Source organism: Astatotilapia calliptera, chromosome 3 (assembly GCF_900246225.1).
Source record: "Astatotilapia calliptera chromosome 3, fAstCal1.2, whole genome shotgun sequence".
Taxonomy (NCBI): domain Eukaryota; kingdom Metazoa; phylum Chordata; class Actinopteri; order Cichliformes; family Cichlidae; genus Astatotilapia; species Astatotilapia calliptera.
In genome coordinates, this window is record NC_039304.1 from 38,440,466 (window position 1) to 38,464,085 (window position 23,620).

At 42.1% G+C, this 23,620-nt stretch overlaps 2 protein-coding genes across 2 annotated transcripts in view; one reads left to right on the plus strand and one right to left on the minus strand.

The window, feature by feature from the left end:
* Nucleotides 1-23,620, minus strand: part of LOC113019455 (deleted in malignant brain tumors 1 protein-like) — a 616,212-nt gene that overhangs the window by 60,951 nt on the left and 531,641 nt on the right. The gene's annotated exons all lie outside the window — the stretch shown is intronic.
* On the plus strand, nt 796-23,095 carry psip1b (PC4 and SFRS1 interacting protein 1b). The gene is made up of 12 exons (XM_026163188.1): nt 796-944; nt 3,104-3,228; nt 3,310-3,374; nt 3,455-3,590; nt 4,303-4,779; nt 17,981-18,157; nt 18,353-19,810; nt 19,886-19,992; nt 20,066-20,999; nt 21,238-21,339; nt 21,665-21,944; nt 22,417-23,095. Exons 2-12 carry the CDS (start codon nt 3,145-3,147, stop codon nt 22,434-22,436), a joined length of 3,840 nt encoding a protein of 1,279 aa, XP_026018973.1. The 5' UTR covers nt 796-944; nt 3,104-3,144; the 3' UTR covers nt 22,437-23,095.

The window sequence follows — 23,620 nt, forward strand, 5'->3', positions numbered from 1 at the left end:
ATTGATTTATTAGTTCTAAACCTTGTGGAAGGCTTTCCACAAGGTTTAGAACGATATAGTAGTGCATTTAATTTCTGGCACACTTTGCATTTGCAAAGCAACTGTTGAAACTAGCTCTCTTTTTTTATTATTACTTTAACCATGAAATTTTAATTTATACAAAAAAACGAGGATCTACATTTTTTTTCATATAGTGTCACTGCTATGAGAAGATGGAGTAGATCACTGCCAATTACAGTGTCTTATTTTGACTTTTAAAAGTTGTTGGAGTTACTGTTACTAACAGTGACCCCAACAAAGATACTAACTATTTACTATGTTACTAACAATGCAAGACGTAACCATATAAAAAAATCATTAGAAAAATTCACCTTGGTGTGGTACCTGTCTGCACTCTAAACATACACCGAGTAGTTCTCATTTATAATTATCAGTGAACTTTACGTTCGTTACAGTTATTTTTCCCCAAAAACACATTAGTGCACGCGTGAATATGTGAATGAAGTTATGAACTTATTACGAAGTTCAGTACTTTATATTGAGGGCAGACCAATCCACGCGCTGAGGTATCGTAGCAACGGGCAGACGCTCAATGCCGAAAGTCGGAAATGACGACAGAATTATTAGTTCAAAGTAGTGCTTTATTTCTTAAGGTGTGCATTGATGACATCATTATGGTGATTATAAAGAAAGGAATCTAAATTCAGATTTAAAAAAACAAACAAACAAACAAACAAAACCTTTGTACCCTAAGGTGGTACGGTCCAAAAGCTCCCGTGTGGTTGGAACGGTCCTCTAGCGGCGGGAAAAACCATTGTGGATCACGTGACACGAACACAGAGGTCAATATGGCGACGTGCATTAGAGGATAGCTTAGTAACAAGAAGCCTTGTTGTTTCGTGTTTTTTGTCCGCGGTGCCAGGCGGCAGTCGTTCTGTGTGCAGGTGAGTCCACGTCACATCCACGGTGCATGCCACGAACACGGAGTAAGGGTGCGCGAGTCGGCATGTTAGCGCGAGCTTTCAGTGGTTAGCCTGTATTTGTAAACAAAGCTTAAACACGCAGACGAGAGCGAAACTGATGAGCTAGTGTGAAAGATTATACTTTGCACACGCAAAGGTCAGCTGGTGGGACGATTCAGGTCCAGGAAGTGAAATGTTTTACTTACAGACTTCAAGTCTGGCCCTGCTTATGCATCCTCTCAGGTTTAGCACATGTTGGGTGTATTGATTGAAGTATTGCTGCCACGTTATCGTTAATCTCCAAGTTCACGTTAAATGTATTAATTCTTTGTGTGGTGGTGTGTTTGAGTTTGAAATTGAGCTGAGGAAATATTCAAATCCCCAACTAGTGGAAAAGCCCTCTAACTCAGGCCTGACATTCATATTTAAAAAGAAGAGAAAGGAAACAGTTGGGGTTTCCGCTTTAATTGTTTCCTACAGACGATTTTATGCACCTGGTAAGATCAGGGCTGGACACGCACAGTGAACAAAACACGGAGCAAAGTAATACTTAAAAAAAATGTCACAGTCCATATATTCTGTGGTCAGAAGCTCACACCCACCCATGAATGTCATGATAATTTTAGGCGTTTGATGATTTCTTTGAACTGTGGAATCTTTGCACAGCTAAAAAACGAGAATTGGGTGCACAATTTGGATTAACAAGCTTCCTCATAATTCAGGATGGATATCTTCTTGGCAGAATTGGTCGTTTCTTTAAACTCGAGAAAGGCTTTAAGAAGACCAGAAGCTCAGTGTTCACCTGCTTTATCTCATAAAAAGCAGCTCTTGTCCTGTTGGAACACCTGACTGTCTATGTTTCAACCACCTAGATGTTTATTTAAGGTGAAGATTTTTGAGGTAGTTCTCTTCTTCTTTATTCCTTAATGTGTAATGTTACTAGTACCACTCACAGCTAAACAGCCCCAGGGTGTGATGCTACCACCGTGCTGTACAGTTGCTCTGTGTTCTTAGGTTTGAGTGGTTTTCTTTTTTGCTGAGAGAAGTTCAGGAGTTCACACTATTTTATTATCAGGCAGTTAAAGGTTTGGGTTGCACAGCTGTGGACTCTCAGTCTGCTTACAGAGAAGAATTTATTAGACACATGAAAACAAACATATTTGTGGTTGGTTATTGATGGGGAGATGCTGTGGTTTAGACTTAGTGCTTGCTGATTTGTTCTCCTCGTCGTCCTTCCACTTGGCCACAGCGGAATTAACCTCAAGTCAGGGATCTTGTCCTGTATAAGAAAACCCATCCCCACCTTATAAATGTTACCAGAGATATTTTATCTTCATGCTGACGTCAGCTGACACAATGAAGTCTTTATTTCTGTTTGACACACAAGGCCAAGCAGCCGTCTCGTCTGAAACTGTGTTCTGCTACAGAGCACAGTTTCAGACGAGACGGCTGCTTGGCTTGAAGGAGTTTGATTTGGAGGCTTATTTCTTCTTTCTCACCCTCTCAGTCCATGGTGATATAAAACTGGTTTCACTGGTGTTCTGTTTCCAGCTCTTGGTGGTTCCCAAACATCCTAACTGAGAACATCATCTGAGGGTCACATCATGGGGCTTCTAGACCAAAAGTGGTGACAGATCTGAATAACTTGTACTTGAATACAGTTGTTTGAACTGATGATCTTTGAATCTGCATTTGTTTAGAAATGAGATCTTTCCACCCTTTCCCTCAGGATGAATAAAGTATTATCAATCAATCAATGAATCAATAAAAGATTAAGTGGTTGTGTGTATGTTTGACCCTGTGTGGAGAGAGTCCAAAATGAATTCAAACTTGTGCATCCAGTTCTTGTTTTATTTAAGTTATTAAAGATGGATGTACGGTCATTTCACCCTGGAGAAAGAGTGGATTCAATAAGTCATTAAAAACCCCCAAACGACCATCACATTCATGCTAATGAGTGTTTGTAATCCTCTGACTACAACGTATGTCACAGCTGTGTGGGGTTACTACAGGCTGAAGAACAGCTCGAATCAACATCTGTTCATTCACTCGCACTCTTACCCACATTTACCTCCTTAAATGAAACACGGTAAAGTGTGTGAAGCAGCTGCTGTGGTCTAAATGGTCTGCTTGTCTTTCAGTGTTTGATTCCTGCTGTGCGACCGAGCTCTGAAGCAACAGGATGCCGGGAAAAAACGGCGACCAGTTCAAACCCGGAGACCTGGTGTTCGCCAAGATGAAGGGCTTCCCTCACTGGCCGGCGAGGGTGCGCTCACACCTCAGCTGTAAATACCTGCATGCAGCTGTTTGTGTGTACGCGCTTTAACTCTTCTTCTGTGTTTTACAGATCTGTAAGTCGGACGAGGGGTACAAGAAGCGAGTCCCCGTCTTCTTTTTCGGCACCCATCAGATGTACGTACGTGCAGCTGCAGATCGATCGTATCATTTTCTGAGCAGCATTGATCGAACTGTGATTAATCTCCCCTCCCCAGAGGCTTCCTGCCACCGGAGAACATCGTCCCTTATGTGGGAAACAAGATGAAGTATGGCAGCGGCGTTCGCATCAAAGGCTTCACCGAGGGCATGTGGGAGATCCAGAACACGCCTGGAGTCGGGAGTAAACTCAAAGTCAGTCTCTCTTTAAAGATCACTCATCAGTTGCAATGAAAATGCTACGTAATCGCTTCAGTTCATTTTTATGTAATTGAATGGTTATGAATGAACTGCTAAAAGCATTTTCTAATGATGTGTTTGTAATATTTCTGACGCACTGCTTAAAAAAAGCTTATATAGCTTTAAAATTATATTTGTGATGATGTATCTGGTATATAAAAATACTGAACAGTGTTTTATTGATGCTTTCATTGATGCTGCCGCTTTTATTAATGTCAGTGAATTCAGGGCATTTTCCACCTTCTCCAGTTAGCTGCTGTGATTGATTGATCAGACACTCTTACATCACCTAAACAATTATATTGGGTGATTTGATGTGGCACAGCTTTACTTCAGTAGTATCAGTCTGTCCAGTTGGGTCAGATCATCACCTGAAGTGACAGGTCCAACAGTGAGGGCTGGTTCTCTTCACAGATGTGAGCAGGTTCAGGATGACCTCATGTGACAGACATGAAAGAGTAAATGTTTCACGTGCAGCATCATCTCAACTAGTTACATTTGTTTTGGAAGCTGACCAATCAGAACAGACTAGGGTCAAAGGCATGGATAGGGGGCTGAAAAGGCTATTTCCAACATGTTTCTCACACTGCTGGCACCTCTGCTTCATAAATATTTATAGCCCATGTTTCGGTTCTAATAAAGGTTCTTCGTTCTATCTTCTGTTCAGGTACCGGGGAAGACAAACACAGAAAGTACACCAGCAAAACCGGCTTCCGCAACCAAAGCTACTCCAGCTAAACCAACCCCAGCACCTAAAACTACACCTGCCAAATCACCCAAGGCTACACCTGCCAAGTCCGCACCAGCGACCAAATCTACACCCTCTAAATTGACGTCTGCTGCTAAAAGTCCAACTCCAAGCGCTGTCACTAAATCTTCCCCCAGCAGATCCGAGTCGGCCAGTAAAGCTGCCGCCGACAGGCGGCGCACAGGAGGCGAAAAGGAAGCTGCTGTTAAAACTCCCACACGAGTTTCATCAAGATTGGCTGCAGAGCAAAGTGAGGAGTCCAAGCAGGCTTCCACCCCTGCTGCAGACACTGCAGAGACCGTTGCGACTGCTCGAACCAGAAGGTCGGCAAGCGGCGGTCCGTCTGCAGGAGGGAGTGCAGGTGAACGCACCGCCTTGGCCAAGACAGACAAAGAGGTGAGAGGTTAAATGTTTTAAAGCTGTGGGGCTGTTCCATTTGGGGAGAGGGCCTCTGGACTGGCAGTGGTTCAGCAGTGGTTCTGGGGTCTCTCAGCCTCCCTGCAACAACTATACCAGGGGGCTGGAGATGGTGCCTGTCAGTCAGACAGTGAGGGTTACCATCCTGGTTGTGGAGCACTGGACCCACTCTGTATGTGCTCTGTGAACTTGGAAAAATCACATCCTCAGAGTGTGCTGCAGGGAGGGATTTAGAAGGATTAAGCTCCTTGTTGTGTGCTGGTGTTTCACTGTCTGTTTTGAGATTGAACTTGAAAGGTGCAAAGTGAGAAAAAAAAAAAATATATATATATATTGTTAAGGTTCAAAATATTGGGGATGGAGACAAGAGAAAAACCACAATAACAACACTGGTCCGGTCGGGTTGAGTCAAACGATGATTTAATGATCACACACGTGGGAGATGGACACTGATGCAGACAGCCTCAAAATCTCAAAATGGTGGAGCATTGCTCAAACTTTTATAACCTCTGGTGCCTCCACCTTATCATAAAAAGCCTAAACATTCACATGCTCTCTCTCACACAGCGCCTAAGCTACGACCTTGGCTCCCTGTTTATCTGCTCCTGCTGAAATGGGGCAGAAAACTCCAGCACACTCTGTTCTCTTCTACTCAGACAAATTAGACAATAACCTTCTGCGAACAGTATTTCTTATAACTCAGCAATATAATGCATCATAAAACAATATCATTCATTCACAACAAGTCAGCAATTTAATGTAATGCAAATCAGTTTAACTAATGCAATAGTTATCAGCTTCTTCTAATTCAGGAGAATAATGCAAACTAAAACTACATAATAATTCACAATCTTTAATTAGGGGTATAACATGGCATAAAATAATATCATAATTTTACAATTCCCCCTGATGAGGTCATTAGAATAATGACCTCACAAACACCCTGTAGCCCAGTGTGGCCGGGTTCATCTCTTCTCACTCCTGAGGTCCTTTGTCCCCCTGAGGGGCAAACCATATGTAAGATGACCTCTGTGTTTGCGCAAGTCAGGTGCAAGACAAACCATTACTACAAGGATAGCAGGTCCAGATGACACTCCCCTGTTCTCCCACAGCTTTATTTGGTGTTCCCTTATACCATTCAGACGTAGACTAGAACCTCTGTCCGAAGAGCTCTCAACCTTTATTCTATTGCTGCAGCTACCAGTGTCGTCCAGTTGGGTGATCCTCTGCTCTTAATTCTTCAACCTTAGGGGTTAGACAACCCTTCAGTCGTAACACAGATCAGGGGATTATTCTGCTCCAATTTCAAACAACGATCTGTGTATTCTCCAGAAAAAGGAACAGGAAGGTGTCCCCTTTTTGCCCAAAAGCCTCTCGAACTTCGTTGGTCTGGTGTTCCCGGATTTCCGCCAACCCCTTCATGGTTATTGCTGTGTTTATGGGATCCATCCTTTTGTGGTGACTAGCTGGAGCCCAAACGCCATGACCCTTGGACCCAGTTGATGTCTCGGCAGTCACTGTGTCTGTCTCTGCTACGGAGGATCCTCGCATCTCTGTGACCTCGTCTGGTGTCTGTCCCTTTCTCTGTAAGAGACAGAAAACCAAAACACCTCTCTTCCTAACCCTAATAATCAAATGTTGTTATCTACTGACCTTCTAGTGATTCAGAATTGGTCTAAAACATTCAGAATGTCCCAGGGACTTATTCTAATCATATCTTATGTGTGTGTAAGCGTGTTTGCATTTAGCCCTCCGCACTCAAGGCATTTCTTACACTTTATCAGTCCGGACAGTCACGCCGAACGAAGCTTCTGACCTTCAAAAGGCCGAGTGCCAACTCGTTATAAGCACATTTGCAAGGTGTGTCTGAAAATTATTGAAACCCCTCTTTTTAACAAAAGACAAAAAATTAACAAATCTTCTAAACGCTATTCAGTTCATTTCAATGAGTAATGATTAAACATGAAAGTGATAGTTTATGCTTTTTCACTGATTCTCTAAAAGGTCCGTCTTCTCGGACCGCTATTAGCTTAAGCTTTACCATTCCTAAATTATTAAAGACACAAATGAAGTTATAAAATGTTCAAATAATCCTTGTTTGATGTTAAAGCTCAACCTTCCCCCCCCTTTTTTGACACATTCCAATGTGTCAAATCAACGGAGCTAGAACATTCAAAAAAAGTTAGGCAGCTACAAAGTTTCCCAGACTCTTAAGGTGATCCGCGTGTAACGTTCTGACTCAGGTATTTAATATTTTAATAAATGTCGTTTAATTAACTGCCACTATTTAAACTAACCTTAAAGACATAATTTAAGAAAAGATCACAAAGAATAACATGATATCAGTGTTTTGTAAGCGCGTGCGGCCTTCTATGCTCGAAGCCTTTCCCCTCAATAGATCAGTCAGACATTCGCGCTGACTGTAGCTTTTAACCCTTATTAACTTGAGCACAACTCTACAATGAGCAACAAGTTGCAATATGTATAAAAATGATCATGGTTGCACCTGCAATGAAAAATTATATCATTATCCTAACACCTGTAAATGGAAGATTCATCAGAAGTTATAACAATCACAGGAACACAGATGTTAGTATAAGGTCAAAAGCTTCAATAAATGATCATCGATGCAATGCTTGTTGCATGATTCTCATACAATAATAATGCTGACATTGAAAATAACAGTATAACACCCCTTTTATCCCGTTTCACTTGACACCTAAACGTTTATAAATGCCTCTTTTATTCTTGATTTTATTTCCCCCTTTTCTCCCCTTACTGACCACAGCAGGGGGATCTTAGTTTTGAATCAGCCATGAATCCAGCTCACCTGACTCATCAGTGAGCTCCACCATCACTGGCGTCTGACAGGGTGGCGCTGCATACTCTTCCTTTAATATCACTATTTTCAACCTGTTAATGAGAGTGTTTAAACCTGAAGTCGACTACGTCCACAACAAGTCAATACAGCTGTAAATGTGGCCAATTATCAATCTATTACCAATCAATAACAACAGATAACTTCTATTTTATGCATGCTTTTAATCAACCACTCACCCAGAGGATCTCCAATCCCAGGAAATGCCTTCTCCTCCTTTAATGAGTCTGTCCTCCTTCCATGCCCTGGTAACCGGTCCATCCAGAGCCACATGATCTCAAATATACATACGACAAGCCAAACCACACCTTGGTCACACCAACCATTTTATAACGTTCCTGGTCAGATTTGCCAATCTCTGCACCAGAGTTTTAAACGTTTCGCCATTTTCATTAGGTTTTATCTTTTATTTAGTTTCGACTCCAGATTTTCAATTTTTTGCCAGTTGTAATTAGTTTTTACCAATTCTTTGCTAGTTTAGTCTAGTTTTTATTTTCTGAAAATCCTTAGTTTCAATTTAGTTTTATTTGTGTTTTGCAAAAGTTAAGTGTAACAAACTCTCAGTTCCATCATATCAGTCATGCTCTTCTGGTTTTCCTTGGGTGTTGAGACTAATAACTATTAACTCTTGCCGCACAGAGTGTTCCTAATTTTGGTTAAAGTTAATTGATAACCTTTTGAAGGCGATTGTTTCACACCTTTATTTAGATGTCCCAGTCCTGTTATCTCGGGATACATCACGCTGCCTTATCTGGGGTTAGCTGTTTTCTTGGGATGCGAGTTAAGTGGGTGAGCTCTTCAAAGAGGGGGAGTGTGCTCCCCCTGATGAGGTCTTCTAGGTAAGCTAGGTTAACCTTCTTGTGTGAGCTTTTCAAGTGCACTTTTAAGGTTTGTGGGATTTTTTGTTTTATAAATGTCCCTCAAGACCCCCTGATGACCCAGTAATTCATTTTTTGCGCACTGTAGTACACATTTAGTTTTTTTTGCTTGTAGCTCTCATACTCTACTTGCCACTCCTCTAAGTCCTGATGTTTCTTAGAGAGGACAACAGAACCTTTAAAATTATATCCCATGTGTGGGGGTGTGGCCTTGCCAATTGTTTTTCCCACCTTTTCAAAATGGCTGGCGTGCCCACAAGCACATTTTATGGAAGAAAGAAAGGTAAGCTTAATATTTACATTTAAAATGTTTTGTTAAACTCAGATTTTTATTTTATTCAAAAAATAAACATCTGGTAAATAATTTCAGGGGTCTTTAAGAATTAGGCTCATTTACTTTCACAGGGAACATGACTAATTTATTAATGTGTGCTCTACACATTGGGACTTTATATTTATATTTATTTCACTTTTTCCTAATACCCAACTTTTGACAAAGGCGGAGAGAATTCTTAACACAATTATTAAGGGAGATTCAAACATAGATTTTTCCAAATATGAGAGGGTCAGGACCCACTAAAAGCCACAGAGAAGATTATCGAGATGCAGTGGCAGATGTAATAGAGAAAGACACAGGGCCACCTGAAATCTGTCGTCCTATCTGGTGCAAAACCAACATGTAGTAGAATCTGGAATTTTGATTTTGAGTTAAAAATAAAATATGGGTAAAATGCAGAAATCTTTTCCAGTAAAGTAAAAAATAAGTGTCGCAATTATAGTTGAATCCATAACACCTAATTGTTTCTACGAGATCACGTCGTTGCTGAGAGTTATCAGTGATCTCAATGTGTGAAAAGAACTCACAGTATCTGGGGTTTAAGCTCCTCTTGGCTGAGAAACCTGGGACAAACATGTGAACAAGACCTGAATAATACCAGTAATGAAGACTTCTCTCCAAAGATCAATAAAAGGAAGCCCCAATCTGATGAGAGTCTAGCAAAATATGGTTCACTCCACTTGCCTGAAATGGTTAGCAGTCCAAGGCATTTCAGTTGTAGAATGATTGGGTACAACAATGAAACAGATGTGAGATGAGGGAAGTGCCAAATGTTCCTTTGTGTCTCCAAATAAAATCAGTACTTCCTCAGATATCCTAAATAAATTGACTTTTGTGAAATAGACAGTTCAGTGCCATCACTTATTCCTAAACCAATAGTTTACAGCTAGTGAAGTGTCAGTGACTTCTGGGTTGGTCCCTGATCTTCATCTTATGAGATTGTTATTTTAATAACACTTGATTCATTTAAAAGAAAAAAGAAAAAAGAAAAAACGAAAATATTTTCTCCCTGTTTTTTTCTTATTCTCTGGGTCTCAGGAGGACATTACGTCCCTCTCCACTACAAGACTCTTGTTATGTCTACAAAACAGTCATATTAAAATCATCCTCAATTCTATTCTGGCGCTGTCTCCCGACTTTTCCTGACCTGATTCTGCGCGTGAACGGAGCAGCAACCCAGACGACTCGACTAACGTACTACCTTAATTTCACTATAGCAGGGCACGCACACATCAATGCAACCAAACACATTTTGCTATAAATCTAGTTAATTTTAGTTAGTTTTGTGAACATTCAGTACAGTTTTAGTTAGTATTTCTTTTTTTTTTTTTTGATTTTATTACCGTTAACGCAATTTTTTTCCACTTCTACTTTTCGTTATTTCATTTGTTGTCTTTAATAATAATAATCTCCTCTGCACCCTTGAATAAACACCATTAACATGATCAACCTTTTGCTGCTTGTTATTTCACCATGTTATTGAATCAAACACTTCATGCTTATGTGGTTTACGACATTATATTTATCTAAATCTCCACTTTGTGTCTAAATGTTTGAAGAATTTTTGAGGGTCAAATTTTGAGAATTTGACCATAGTGAAAGTTATGGCGTTATCACCCCCTTTGGGGATTACCTGTTTCCAGTTTTGATGATATTCCTCCCCGTTCTTTATTTTTTCAAGTACCCCTCTTCGGTGGCGAGAAACTGTTGGTGTGATCAAGCGGGTGCTGTAAAAACAAAAGCTCAGGACAGAACAGTCACCAATCATGTACTTCATTCAAAATTAACAAATATCAAGCTTCATATTGATCCTCTGAGTGTAATGGTACATTTTAATTTGCACTTCTAAAAACAATATTTTCTTTATTTTACTCTTGTTCTTGTGCAGCACCACCCCTCAGCACATGCCCCTGTTATTTTATCTTACTTTTAAATTGTTGACTACTTCAAGAGAGCGCCCAAAAGACGGGGACCAGTGTTTATCATTACATATCTCCATTTTGAGTGTGGCTGTCTATCATTCCCCTCTTATTCATAGACCTCGGTGGAGGGTTTTTTGTTTGTTTGTTTTTTTTCCTAAAATTAATTGACTCTCTATAGTGACCCACTATGGTTAATAATAACATGCTCAGTCATGAGTGGGATCAAACCTTTTCTTCACTTTAGCATTTAATATTCCCAACAATATAATGTGATACCTTAATTAAAACACAGCTACTAAAACACAATTTCATTAATGCAAACATCAGTAGCTCAAAATTAGCAACCAAAGGGTTCAGTCTGCAGTTCACACTGCTGTGAAGCTACAGCTCTTTAGTCTCTGTCATTCTTCTGTTCTTGCAGACAAAACAAAGCAGAACAAAACATCCACCCTTCTTTTACAGGCTGGGTGAATTGTCTGTGGACATTCAATAATCCTAAAGTCAGCACCGTTTTTGTCTCAGTATCAAGTCAGTTAAACTTTTAGTCGTCAGTCCATGACTTTTAGTCGTCAGTCATATGCACACATCCACACACATTCATACCAAAAGTTGCTGATAATGGAGTCTCACGCGCAGCCTATTCGAGGCTCCATCACCAGCAAGATGACGTCATCATTTTAAAGGAAACAGTTCCTTGTTTGTTTTTCCTTCTTTGGACTGGATTGACTCGCTGCAATCCTTTTAGGCTTCAGGATCAGTGTCCCATATAAGTCAATTTTCTCCCAAGCTCATTATAATCATGGAGAAAAAATACTTTGCGACTGTTTTCAATAAGAATATTTTATAGCGCTTTAAAGTTCAATCTCTCAGGCCTGGATTAAAGAGCTGATTTGTTAAATCAGGAACTCACAAAATACCAAAATATCACCACCGGTGGATCACACCTCTCAGATGTTCTTATCTCAGTGCACTGTAACAAAAGCAAAAACAAACGTAAACAATAAAACACTCATATAATAACAGATACTGGGGCCCATTGCAAACATGTCCAAAGTTCAAACCATCTTTCTCTCTTTTAGAGAAAGAGAACAATCCAAACCTCACTGATAGAATCAACCTAGTGTCAAACAAAACCCAAAAATCAACCAAAACTCCTTTTTGCACCAACAAAACATGTTGGATTTACTTGACTCAATAGTGGACACTAGTTACACACCAACTCTTTACCTTGGCAAAAACGTAAACAACTAAGTTGAATCAACACAACCTTTTCATAATCTCTTCGAAATAAAACTCACACCATTCATTCATCATTTTCGCTCTGTACCACTGCTCCTTGTTAGACTGTGTGAAGCACAGTAAACAATTCAGTGGAGGCTTTGAGCCATAAACAGACATCACGCACAGACATTGTTTTCATTATCAAAGTGCTTCAGACCATGTCCTCTAAATCTACACAAATGCCCTCTGCGTGGCATGAAATACATTTAAGCAATAAATAATCAATCAGTTCTTGCTGTTGCAACCAACTCCGTATTTGGATGTTTGTGTGCAGCATTTGTTAGTAAAGCATTCTTCATTGCATCAGCGTGTGTGTGTGTGTGTGTGTGTGTATCACTTCTCAGTTCATTGAATCAACATTTTAATTTGTGTGTGTGTGTGTGTGTCATTTCTCCCTCAATCAACGAGTGCATATGTTCATATGTATGTTTCTTTTCACTCTGAGTCGGTGCATGTAGATGTGTGTGTTTGTGTGGGTGTTTGTGTTCATCACTTTCCTGTTGTAGTGTTCTGGGTAAACCACGGCCTGAAGCGTGCCCTGGGTCCTGCCCTCCTCCTTTTCAGTCTGTTTGCATCCATTGGTGCTGCTGCTCAGAGTTCTGTCCATACTGGTTCTGGCCCCAATTGAGGCAGTCCTTTTCTCCAGTGTCCAGCATCTTCTCCTTATTTCGCTCCTCCTTAACTTGACCCTTTTGCTTCGGTCTTCCTTCAGGGTTTTGATACGCAGCTCAATTGTCTGGATGTCCGTTTGTTGCTTGCAGAAGTGCGACTGCTGTCCGTTTGTTTGCAGGTGGAACGGCTGACATCCAGAAGGTGTATAGGAGAGTCTGCAGCTTCCACCTCCCCAGTGGAAGACCTCAATCTTTGTCCTGTTAGTTATACACAGGCCTCAAGGCTCTCTGGGATCCCTTCTTGCACTCTCAAGCCCACGGCTGAGGTCGTAGTTGTGGTCCCATTCCACGGGAATGGAGTCCATGGTTGTTTGGGTGTCTCGGCCCGAGCGTTCAGTCCAGAGCTGGGCAGCCCAGGACGCTGAGCGATCGGAGGACGGCAGAGGCGACAGGAAGCCATCCCCCTAACGTTCGCTCCATAGCAGACCGGACAAATCACACTGCTCATCTAGCTCCAGGATGCTCCGGCCTGATTTCAAGTCCGGTGTCTAGGACTCCAAGCCTGATGGGTTCGATTTTCAGCTAGCTCCTCCTGGGCCATGCTCAGTTTCTGCTCTGATGCCTCGAGGTCTTATTGAGGGCAGAAACCTCAGAGTCTTTTCCGTAGAAATCAGATTTAAGTCCATTGATGTTTTCCTTGCTTTGCTCCACGGCCTTTTGCGGCTCTGCTGTTCGGCTCTTCTCAGAGGTTAGCTCCTGGCCGAGCCCCGACACCTGTGCCTTCAGCTTATTTTCTCCTGGTGTTTTGTCCATTCTGAGGTGCCTCCTGACCTCAGTTACTCCTCCTGTCTCTGGCACGCCCTTTTTGCTGCCCGATGGTCATTGTTGGTCCGTCACTGTCCTGCACAGTTTTAATGCAGAGTGGTTAAGGTCAGCATGGTTTTGCTCGGCCTCACTTTTCATCTGGGCTTGATGGGCGTCTCGTCACAGCTCTGTCAGCTGAAGCTGTCTTTTTCCATATGACAAGAATGTAAAGAGTGTGTGAGAGGGGTGTGTCCGATCAGGCACAATGCTGGTGGCTTTGCGAGTGCCTCGTTTTCCAAATCCAGATGTTTCTTTGTCACGTACACAGCAACAGAGAGAACAGTCTGTTGTTGGGATGGCTGAGGTCTTTCACGATCTTCCTGGTCTTGGTCCAGCACCGCCTGCTGTAGATTGAGTGCAGGTCAGGGTGCTCGGAGCGGATGGTGCGCTCAGCTGATTGCACAACCCTCTGTAGAGCTTGTCTGTCCGGCATGGTGCTGTTCCCGAACCAGACAGTGATATAGCTGCTCAGGATGCTCTCAATAATTCCTTTATATAAGGTGGTCAGAATCGGTGGTGGGAGCCGGGCCTTTCTCAATCTTCTCAGAAAGAAAAGACGCTGACAGAAATCTCCCCGTGTAGTGAAACGGGCCTTGGATTGCCGCTCTCCGTCTCTGCTGCATAAGATCATTTTCCTGCAGCACTGTTGACATTTTCAAGTTGTTGTTGCGGGTTCAGCTGCTTTAGCATTTAGTCAGGGTCACATCAAAGATGGTAGAGGAGAGAGCAAAGATGGTAGAGGGGAGAGCAGGAGTCCAGGGTCAGCCTCGGCTTTTCCGGGCCGACAAAGCAGCCTGTAATCAAGCATAAAGAGAAAAAACAAAACAAAACAAAAACAAACGAACAGGAAAATCATGTTGTATTGGCTGTGTTACTCAGAGAGGGGAAAAACAACGGGACCAAGCCCTGTGTCAGCCTTCTCTCCCCCTTTTTTTTTGTTTTTTCTCACCATATAATCCTCTCATAACTCACCAAGCTGACAGGACAACACAGGTACATGTTAAAATTCTTAAGATCATGTTTAAAGCACAAAAATGGAATTTTCTTTCATTCAGTAATCACTTGTATTAATCAATCAGAAGAAAACATGTCACAGTTTGACTTTTATTAACCACTAAATTTGTCGTGTAATCACTGGTTGTGATTTTTTTTTTTTTTTTTTTTGAAGTTAAGTTGTTGTCCTGCAACCCAGAGGGTTTATTTGTTAGTAGTGGATAAACTTTATTGTGTAACGGCGGGTGTATGTTAAGTTTCACTGCTTTAAACTTGCTGGAAAATCTTCACGTGTTCATGGGTGTAAGCTGTTTCTTCATTGCGTGTATGTACGTTTGTACATGGGCTAATTTAACGTTTTTTCTCAAACGAGGCATTTCTCTAGCACGTGCCTCTCTCTCACATTTCTCTGCTTGTGTGTGTTTTTGTTTCACCTTCTTGTTGTGATGCTCCAGGCGCCTTCCCAACCTCCACAAGTCTGTTGGCCGCAATTTTATGTGTTAAAACTTCTCTTAATTTCTCCTTTAATTCTCTGCTAGCTGCTGTCTTTTCCACAGCTGCTGATTCTTGCTGAGTTTGGTTTCCATTACTATAATTTTGCTTCGGCCGCCGTGCTTGTGGGGGCAGTTGGTCCAGCCCCATAGCCACCTGTATCAACACACTGAGAGATTTATTTAATATCATTTTCATCACTGTTAAATAGACTAGCAGGCAAGACGCCCACCTTTGCACTGCAGACTACATGCCAGTCTCCCAACACACTCCTCTCTGAGTTTCAGCTTTAAAACCCAACCTCATTCACACCCTAGTCATTCGAAACCTTATTTGTAGTATCATAATCAGCAAAATCAGCATTTTACTTACAGGCATGTATCATTGTTTGCAAATCAAAATTATAAAACTCAAAAACACGCTAAACAGGAAGCAAAGTCCTCTGTGCGCGTCACAGCTCATTTGCATGTTCACACACCGTCTAAAAATAGCTCGCAGTGCTGCAGCTGCACGTCACACACAGGGTCACACAAAGCTCAGACAAAACTCTTTTATTTTATATTACAAAGACGTCTTATATTTACAATCACTGACAGGCCTGACAGATTCAGCACCTAACAAATTTCGACAAATTTAGAATAACGGGTCTCACCGAAGAAAGTCTCACTTTTTTGTAATCAATCAAACAGTATCTGTTACTTCTGGGAACAGTTTCTGACCTAACTTCTAAATCCCTAACTCAATTTAACTTTGTCCAAACAAGCACATCACACCATTTAAACGGTGAGGAGATTCTAACTCCTAGCTTATTTCGGGATGCCCTGTACCCCACAGTTAAAGCCAAACTGAACTACCCCTGTTCGCCGACAGGTCAAGACCGCGCGTCCACGGCCAGGAGGGGGCGTAACCCCCGGGCTATGTGCTTCTTAGCAGACTTCTGGGCTGCCGTCCTATAATAATTTTCACCTAACCGATTTTGAGAAATTTTACCATAACGGGTCTCACCGAAGAAAGATAACTTTTTTACGACCAATTAAACAGTCTCTGTTACTTCTGGGAACAGTTTCTGACCTAATTTGTAAAACTATTAACCAGTCTCTGTTACTTCTGGGAACAGTTTCTGTCCTAATTTGTAAAACTATTAACCAGTCTCTGTTACTTCTGGGAACAGTTTCTGTCCTAATTTCCCTACCAAACTACCTGAGCCTTCAGCTCAATATCCAGGGACTCAAACCCAACATTCTCTGTTACTTCTGGGAACAGTTTCATATTTCTTCAACTTCATTAAATACTCTTAAGCAACTTTAACTGCATAACACACTGTGATTCTCATCAAAATCAAAACAGACACTCTACCAGTAATTTCAGTGAGTAGACTTTAATTTAGTCATATCCAATTTGGCACATTTTGGAAATAATTCAACAGGTAGTGCCTTACCTTTAGATAAGCCGGCTTTTGTCCACTCAAATCAGACCACTGGCTCGTGCCTGTCCGTTCGACAACCTCGGACCGTCCAAACTTTTAAATTCCACCCCAATACCACAGGACGAGCCCCCAAGCTGTTAAGGTTCAAAATATTGGGGATGGAGACAAGAGAAAAACCACAATAACAACACTGGTCCGGTCGGGTTGAGTCAAACGATGATTTAATGATCACACACGTGGGAGATGGACACTGATGCAGACAGCCTCAAAATCTCAAAATGGTGGAGCATTGCTCAAACTTTTATAACCTCTGGTGCCTCCACCTTATCATAAAAAGCCTAAACATTCACATGCTCTCTCTCACACAGCGCCTAAGCTACGACCTTGGCTCCCTGTTTATCTGCTCCTGCTGAAATGGGGCAGAAAACTCCAGCACACTCTGTTCTCTTCTACTCAGACAAATTAGACAATAACCTTCTGCGAACAGTATTTCTTATAACTCAGCAATATAATGCATCATAAAACAATATCATTCATTCACAACAAGTCAGCAATTTAATGTAATGCAAATCAGTTTAACTAATGCAATAGTTATCAGCTTCTTCTAATTCAGGAGAATAATGCAAACTAAAACTACATAATAATTCACAATCTTTAATTAGGGGTATAACATGGCATAAAATAATATCATAATTTTACAATATATAATTTTTTTATATATAATTTATATATATTTTATATATATTTAAAAAATATATATATATATATTTTTTCTTTTTTTTTTTGGGGGGGGGGGATTCAGAAGCACGGAGGAGTTGTCTGCAGAGGAGGGGGATGTGGGAAACTCGAGACATAAACACAAGTAGAATAGTTTCATCTTCTTAATGTTTATCCCATCCATGTGTCCATCAGTGTCTGTCTCAATGGGTGATGCTGTGGAGTAGTTGGATGTCACAGATTAAACATTTTCATGGAGATTTGAGCACATTTCTGCATCTTGTAGATCACAGATAATGACGTGGACCTACAGTGGAGAGAGAATAAAGGTTTTGCTTGATATTGTTTTTTTGGCTTTGCACCTGCGGATATTTCTGTGGATATTTTCCTGTTTTCTGGATATATAGATTAGTAAAGCAGGGCGACGGAGATCCGTCTCTGTGTGCTCGAAATTGGAGGATTGAATTGAAGCTTGAAGCTCCCATGCAGAAGCTTCCAAAGCACCAACAAATCTGTGTGGACGATGGTCTCGGGCTCACGTCACCGCCTTTGAAGGCTTTTTCCAGTTTTTCCTGCAACAGGAAAAAAGTGTCAGGTTCATTCTGCTCTAACACACCTTCATGAGAACACCAGCAATCCATGGCTCGCCTCATCCTCTAGTTTATGGAAGAAACTGGAGCTTCTTCTTTTATTAGAGCTCAGTGGGGAAGAGCATGGTGAACTGTTGACATTAAATGCTTACAAATAAACTTTTGTTTCTTCTTTTTCTTCTTTTTCTCAGACAGGAGCGGTCAAAGCTTCAATGGGTGAAACCACAGCGAGTAAAGAAAAGGCTAAAAGCACAACTGAAGCAGAACCCAGACAGGCTGAAGCCTCCAAAGAAGCTGCAAGTGAAGTGACGACCAGGAGCCGAGCAGAAGAGCCGAAGCTGAACACGCATGGAGTGATGCTGCCCATTGTAAGTTTAAATGAGCCATTAATAACTTGTGTTATTCAGCAGCTCAACACTGTTCAAAGAAAAGCCTTCAGTTCTTTCTTTGATTAAAATGTAAGATTTAATCTAAAAGCTCAATTCAGACCCTCTGCTAATCTGATGCGTTGCTAAGCAACAGAGACACATGTTAAACTTCTTTTTCTCATTTTGTCTTTTCAGCTTTTGAATAAAGTTTCATGTTTTCCTCGTCTCCGTCAGATCAATGTGAAGCTGCAGAAGATGGAACCTGCTCTGATGACGACCGGTGGAAGGAGGGAGGAGGAGGAGGAGGAGGAGGAGGAGGAGGAGGAGGAAAAGAAAGAGAGCAGAGACTTCAAGCGCCGAAATGAAGAGAAGGTGGAGAAGAAGGAGGAGGAAAAGGAAGACCGCAGAAGAGTAAGGACAAGGAGAGATGAGAGGGAGGAGCAGAAGAAAGAGGGCCGAGGAGTGAAGAGGAGGAAGGACGAGGAGGACGAGAAGAAGGTGGATGAGGGGAAGGAGAAGGAAGATGACAAAGGAGTCAAGAAGAGAAGAGAGAAGAAAAACGATGAGGAGGTGGTCCAGAGGAAAACGAATGAGAAAGAGGAAGGAGAAAAAGAAGAGGCCCGAGGAGTCAAGAGGAAGAGCGAAGGGGAGGTGCAGAAGAAAAGTCAGGACAGCAGTGAGGAAAAGGCAACGATGGAGAGACGATCATCAAAAAGACACAAGGAACAGGAAAAGGGAACAGAGGAGGAAGGAGTAAAGACGAGTCCAGCTGAGAAGGAGGAGGAGGAGGAGAAGCAGAAGAGAGACAGGAGCACAGAGGGCAAAGAAACAAGGAGGATGAAAGAAAAAGAGGCGGAGAAGAAAGCGAGGAAGGATATTTCAGAGGAAAAGAAAGATGTGAAGAGTAAGGAGGTGGAGGAAGAGGGGGAGAAGAGGAGAGACAGGAGGCTGGAGGCCAGAGAAATGAGAAGGACGAAAGAAAAGGAGGAGCAGCAGAAAACGAGAAATGACACATCAGAAGAAAAAAATTTAAGAACAGAGGAGGAGGAGAAGGTGGTTGAAAAGGAGAAAATAAGTAGGGACACCAGTGAGGCCCGAGAAACGACGAGGACAAGAGAAAAGGAGGCGCTTCGGAAGATGAAGACGGATGCTTCACAGAAAAGGAAAGATTTAGGAAGAGAAAAGGCGGCGAAGAAGTTGGAAGAGGAGAAGACAAGGAGAGAAAGGAGCACAGAGGCCCGAGAAACGAGGAAAACAAGAGAAAAGGAGGTGCAGCAGAAAACGAGAAACGATCATTCAGAAGAAAAAGATTTAGGAAGAGAGAAGGAGGAGCAGAAGGTGGAAGAGGAGACGACAAGGAGAGACACCAGCCCGGAGCCCAAAGAAATGAGGAGGACGAGAGAAAAGGAGGCACTTCAGAAGATGAGGAAGGATGATTCAGATGAAAGGAAACAGTCAAGAAGAGAGAAGGAGGTGAAGAAGGTGCAGCAGAAGGCGAGGAAGGATGTTATAGAAGCAAAGAAAGATTTAAGAAGAGAAGAGGAGCAGAAGATAAAGGTGGAAGAGGAGAAGAGGGAGAGGAGATCTGAGGGAGAGAAGCAGAAGGAGAAAACTGAGAGGGAGAAAAGAGGAGGTGCTGCTCCAGACGATGAGGTAGAGTCTGTCTTCATTAAGGAAATGTTTTAAATTGAAGAGAAGGATGAAAACGTCTCAACATTTCTCCTGCAGCGACAGCGCCACCTGGCCGCCAAGAGGGAGAGCGTGTTAAAGTCTCTGAGGGGTCTGCTGAAGGCCGGGAGAGGAGGGAGGAGGAGGGAGGCAACGAGGAGCGCTCTGTAAGAGGAAGGGGAAAAAAATGATACGGTAAAATCAGTCAGGAGTTTAAACCTCTGTCTGTTTTCTCATCAGGAGAGGCGGCGACGGAGCGAAGAGGAGGAGGACAGGAAGCCCGACAAGGTCAGAGTGGAGGAGTGCGAAGGAGTCGGCCTCAGCCAAGAAAACATCAGAGAAGAAGAAGGAAGGAGCCAAGAAGGGGAACGGCAGGACATCGCAGAAGATGCAGGTAGAAGAAAAGTTGGAGAAAAGTCGAGATGTGGAGCTGAAGACAAAGGAAAAGGAGGAGGAGAAGAAGACTGATGAAGAAAAGAAGGAGGAGAGAAAAATAATTGGAAAGATCGTCAAGGCAACAGCTGGGCAGGGTCCGAAGGTCCAGGTGAAGACGATGATGGGAGGAATGACCGTGAGGGAAGAGGAGAAGGTGGGAGGAACATCTGCAAAGGAGGGGGAGAAGAAGAAAGAGGAGAAGGTGGAAAAGAAAAGAAGTTTGGAGAAAGAGAAGAAGAAGGGCGCTGAAGAAAAAGAGAAGTTGGATGATGGGAGCTCGAAGAAAAGCATCGAGGTCCAGATGAAATCTGAAAGAACTCAAGCGGAGGAGAAAAAAGCCAAGAGCGTGACGGAGGCTGCGAAGAAAAACGAGGAGCGCAAGGAGGAGGGGGAAGCAGCAGCAGCAAGAAGAAAAGAACAGGAGGGTGAAGAAAAGAAGAAGGACGAGGCGGAGAAACCAAAAAAGGCGGAAAATGCAGAAAAACACGAAACGCAAAAAACAACGGGCGAGAAGAAATGTGAAGGCGCGGAGCCGGGCGGGCAGAGGAAGACCGGCGAGGAGAAGGAAAGTGACGGAGCGAGCCGACCCGAGACGTCAGCAGCAGTGGAGAAGAGCGCTGGAGGAGAAGGTAACCCGGTAAAGGAGCAGCAGAAGAAGCGCTCGACGGTGACGCTGACGGACTCGACGCTACACCGGATCCACGGAGACATCCGGATCTCTCTGAAGAACGACAATCCCGTAAGAGCCGAAACTTAAACTGGCTGCAGATTAACGACGGCACAAAATGTAAAACCGTTCACAGTGATTTTATAAAAAGTGAGCCGACATTAGATCATTTTTATGATTCTCACTGCTTTAGCTATCAGGAGCTACATCGCCCCCTTGTTGCCAGAAAATCTAAATGCAGCTTTAATATTTCAAAAACGCTGCATGTTTACTGAAACTGAACGACGCGACTAATGTGCTTCATCCTCAGGACATCAGCAAGTGTCTGGCGGCGCTGAATCAGCTCAGTATGGTTTATGTGACGTCTCAACACGTCCAGAGGCACAGCGAGCTCGTCGCCACGCTCAGGAAGGTAAACGCACATACTGATATCCTCGTGGTGGTTCTTGGATAAGCAATGCATCTGACCTGTCACACTACTATGATGTCATCGCTTTGTGTCCACTCAGGACAAGAAATCACAAAAATGGGGTGGGGGTTAGGGTGTCACTGTGATTACGTTTGGGATTAGGTGTGATGGTGTTTCCACGTAGCAAAGCTATGACATTACTCCAAGGTGATTGGTCACTTGCAACCTTAAACCTGGACTGAATTCAAAATAAATCAAATGAATAAACAAATAATAACTATACAAATCGTGTCAGTTGTTATTATGTATTTGTTTTCCTCGTGAGCAGATGCGTTACTACCGGGCAAACCAGGACATCATGGACAAGGCGTCGATGCTCTATAACCGCTTCAAGAACGCCTTCCTGGTGGGGGAGGGGGAGGAGGTGGTGAGCGCCGCCTTCCTGCGCTCGCTGCTGGAGGAGAAGGAGGAGGAGGAGGCGCAGAGGGTGGAGCGCTGTATGGAGAAGGTGAGGAAGGAGGGGCTGCTGCACGAGGCGAAGAGAAGTATGGGGCAGGTGAACAAGAAGAGGAATAATGGAGGAGAAGATGGAGAGGAGAAAGCTGAAGGTAAAAATAAATAAAAACTAAATCAACTGATTTGTGACAAGAAATTACACAAACTTACAAGAAGTAAAAATATTAAAGACAAGCGTTTATAGCTTATATTAGAAAATATTTTAAAAGTAAAATTGAGAAAACATAATTTCATAAATAACACTGAAATATTTACACCACATCTTTTGTTTTTGTATCATTCAATAATTAAAGTTATATACAGAAAAAAATTACTTTTTATTTTTGTAAGTTTTATTTATTTTTTTATTAAAGCATTAATATACTGACATTTTGTGAGGGGCGTTTATTTAAATGCAAAAATGCTGTTGTACATTTTGGTTTTTTGCTGTTTGTTTGGTTTCAGTTCATAATTTTTGTGTGTGTGTGTATGTATGTATATATATATATATATATATATATATATATATATATACTTTTTTTTTTTTTTGGATTTATGTAATAATTTTTCCCCCCTCTCCAAAAGCTCCAGTGGACTCCTCCTGACGGCTCATCATCACTGGAAGCAGCCTGGACCGGACCAACTGCTACTGGGGGGGAGCAACACAGACACACAATAGGATTTTCCAAAACCACTTACCTCATTGGGCAGTAGCGTGCTTACCTGTTTAACTTCTCGCAGTGTGGACTGTCACACCTTAGCAGGTGTGCTGTTCCTTACCCCACAGCTTGTTGTGCTAAGGCCACCTTATTAAGTTATTAAGCGCTTTGGAGCAGCTGATTTTATTTTAACTGGATGTTTATCTATTTTCCACTTTAATGTAATGAGCGTTAAACTGACGGCGAGAGCATTACACACCTAAGCATTAATGTGTACCTGCTGTTTAAGCTGACGTCCTGTTGCTGTGACATTTAGAGGCGAGATTTTCCTGCACCTGACACAGTTCTGACTCTGTCATCTCTTATGAAGTTTTTTGTCATCGCCGTCACTGGGGCTGATATTTTTTCTTTCTTTTTTTAAACTGAAGCATTAAACCTTGAGATGCACGAGGCCTACAGACGGTTCTGGCCGTTTTAATTTTTTTGGTTTTTTTGTGATTCAATGATGTGTTTTTATTCCTTTTAGCAGTTTTATTCCTGTTATCTTGGTCTTCATGTAAATATGTATTTTTTTTATTTCACAAATAAGAATTTTACAAACTTAACAAAGAGTCTCAAGTCTGATTATTATTATTTTACCCACATACACTCAACGACCACTTTATTAGGTACACCTTGGTAGTGACAGGCTGCGTATCCATGGTGTGAATCTCCTGTTCCTCCACATCCCTAAGCTGCTCTGCTGCAGTGAGATCTGGTGATTGTGGAGGCCATTTGAGGACAGTGAACTCATCGTCATGTAGGCAGTGTGTCATGTTGCCATCATAAAGGCCTGGACAATAATTGGGCAGGTTGTTTAAACAAGGCTCAGTTGGCACTCTCACATCAGCCACAGCTTGAACCCCAGTCTGAACTCAACCATGTCGAGCATGTCGACGCTACAATACAGTTGGCTGATTATATACTTGCATTAACATGCAGAGGAGCCTGTGCCTAATAAAGTGGCCATTTTAAATTTATAGTTAAAATATAATTTATATATGACACATAGAAGAAAAGGGATTTGCTTTGAATCAAAACAGTAGGTTGAACTTCTGCCTGCTGTCTGGTTTTAGTGTTTTTTTTTTGTC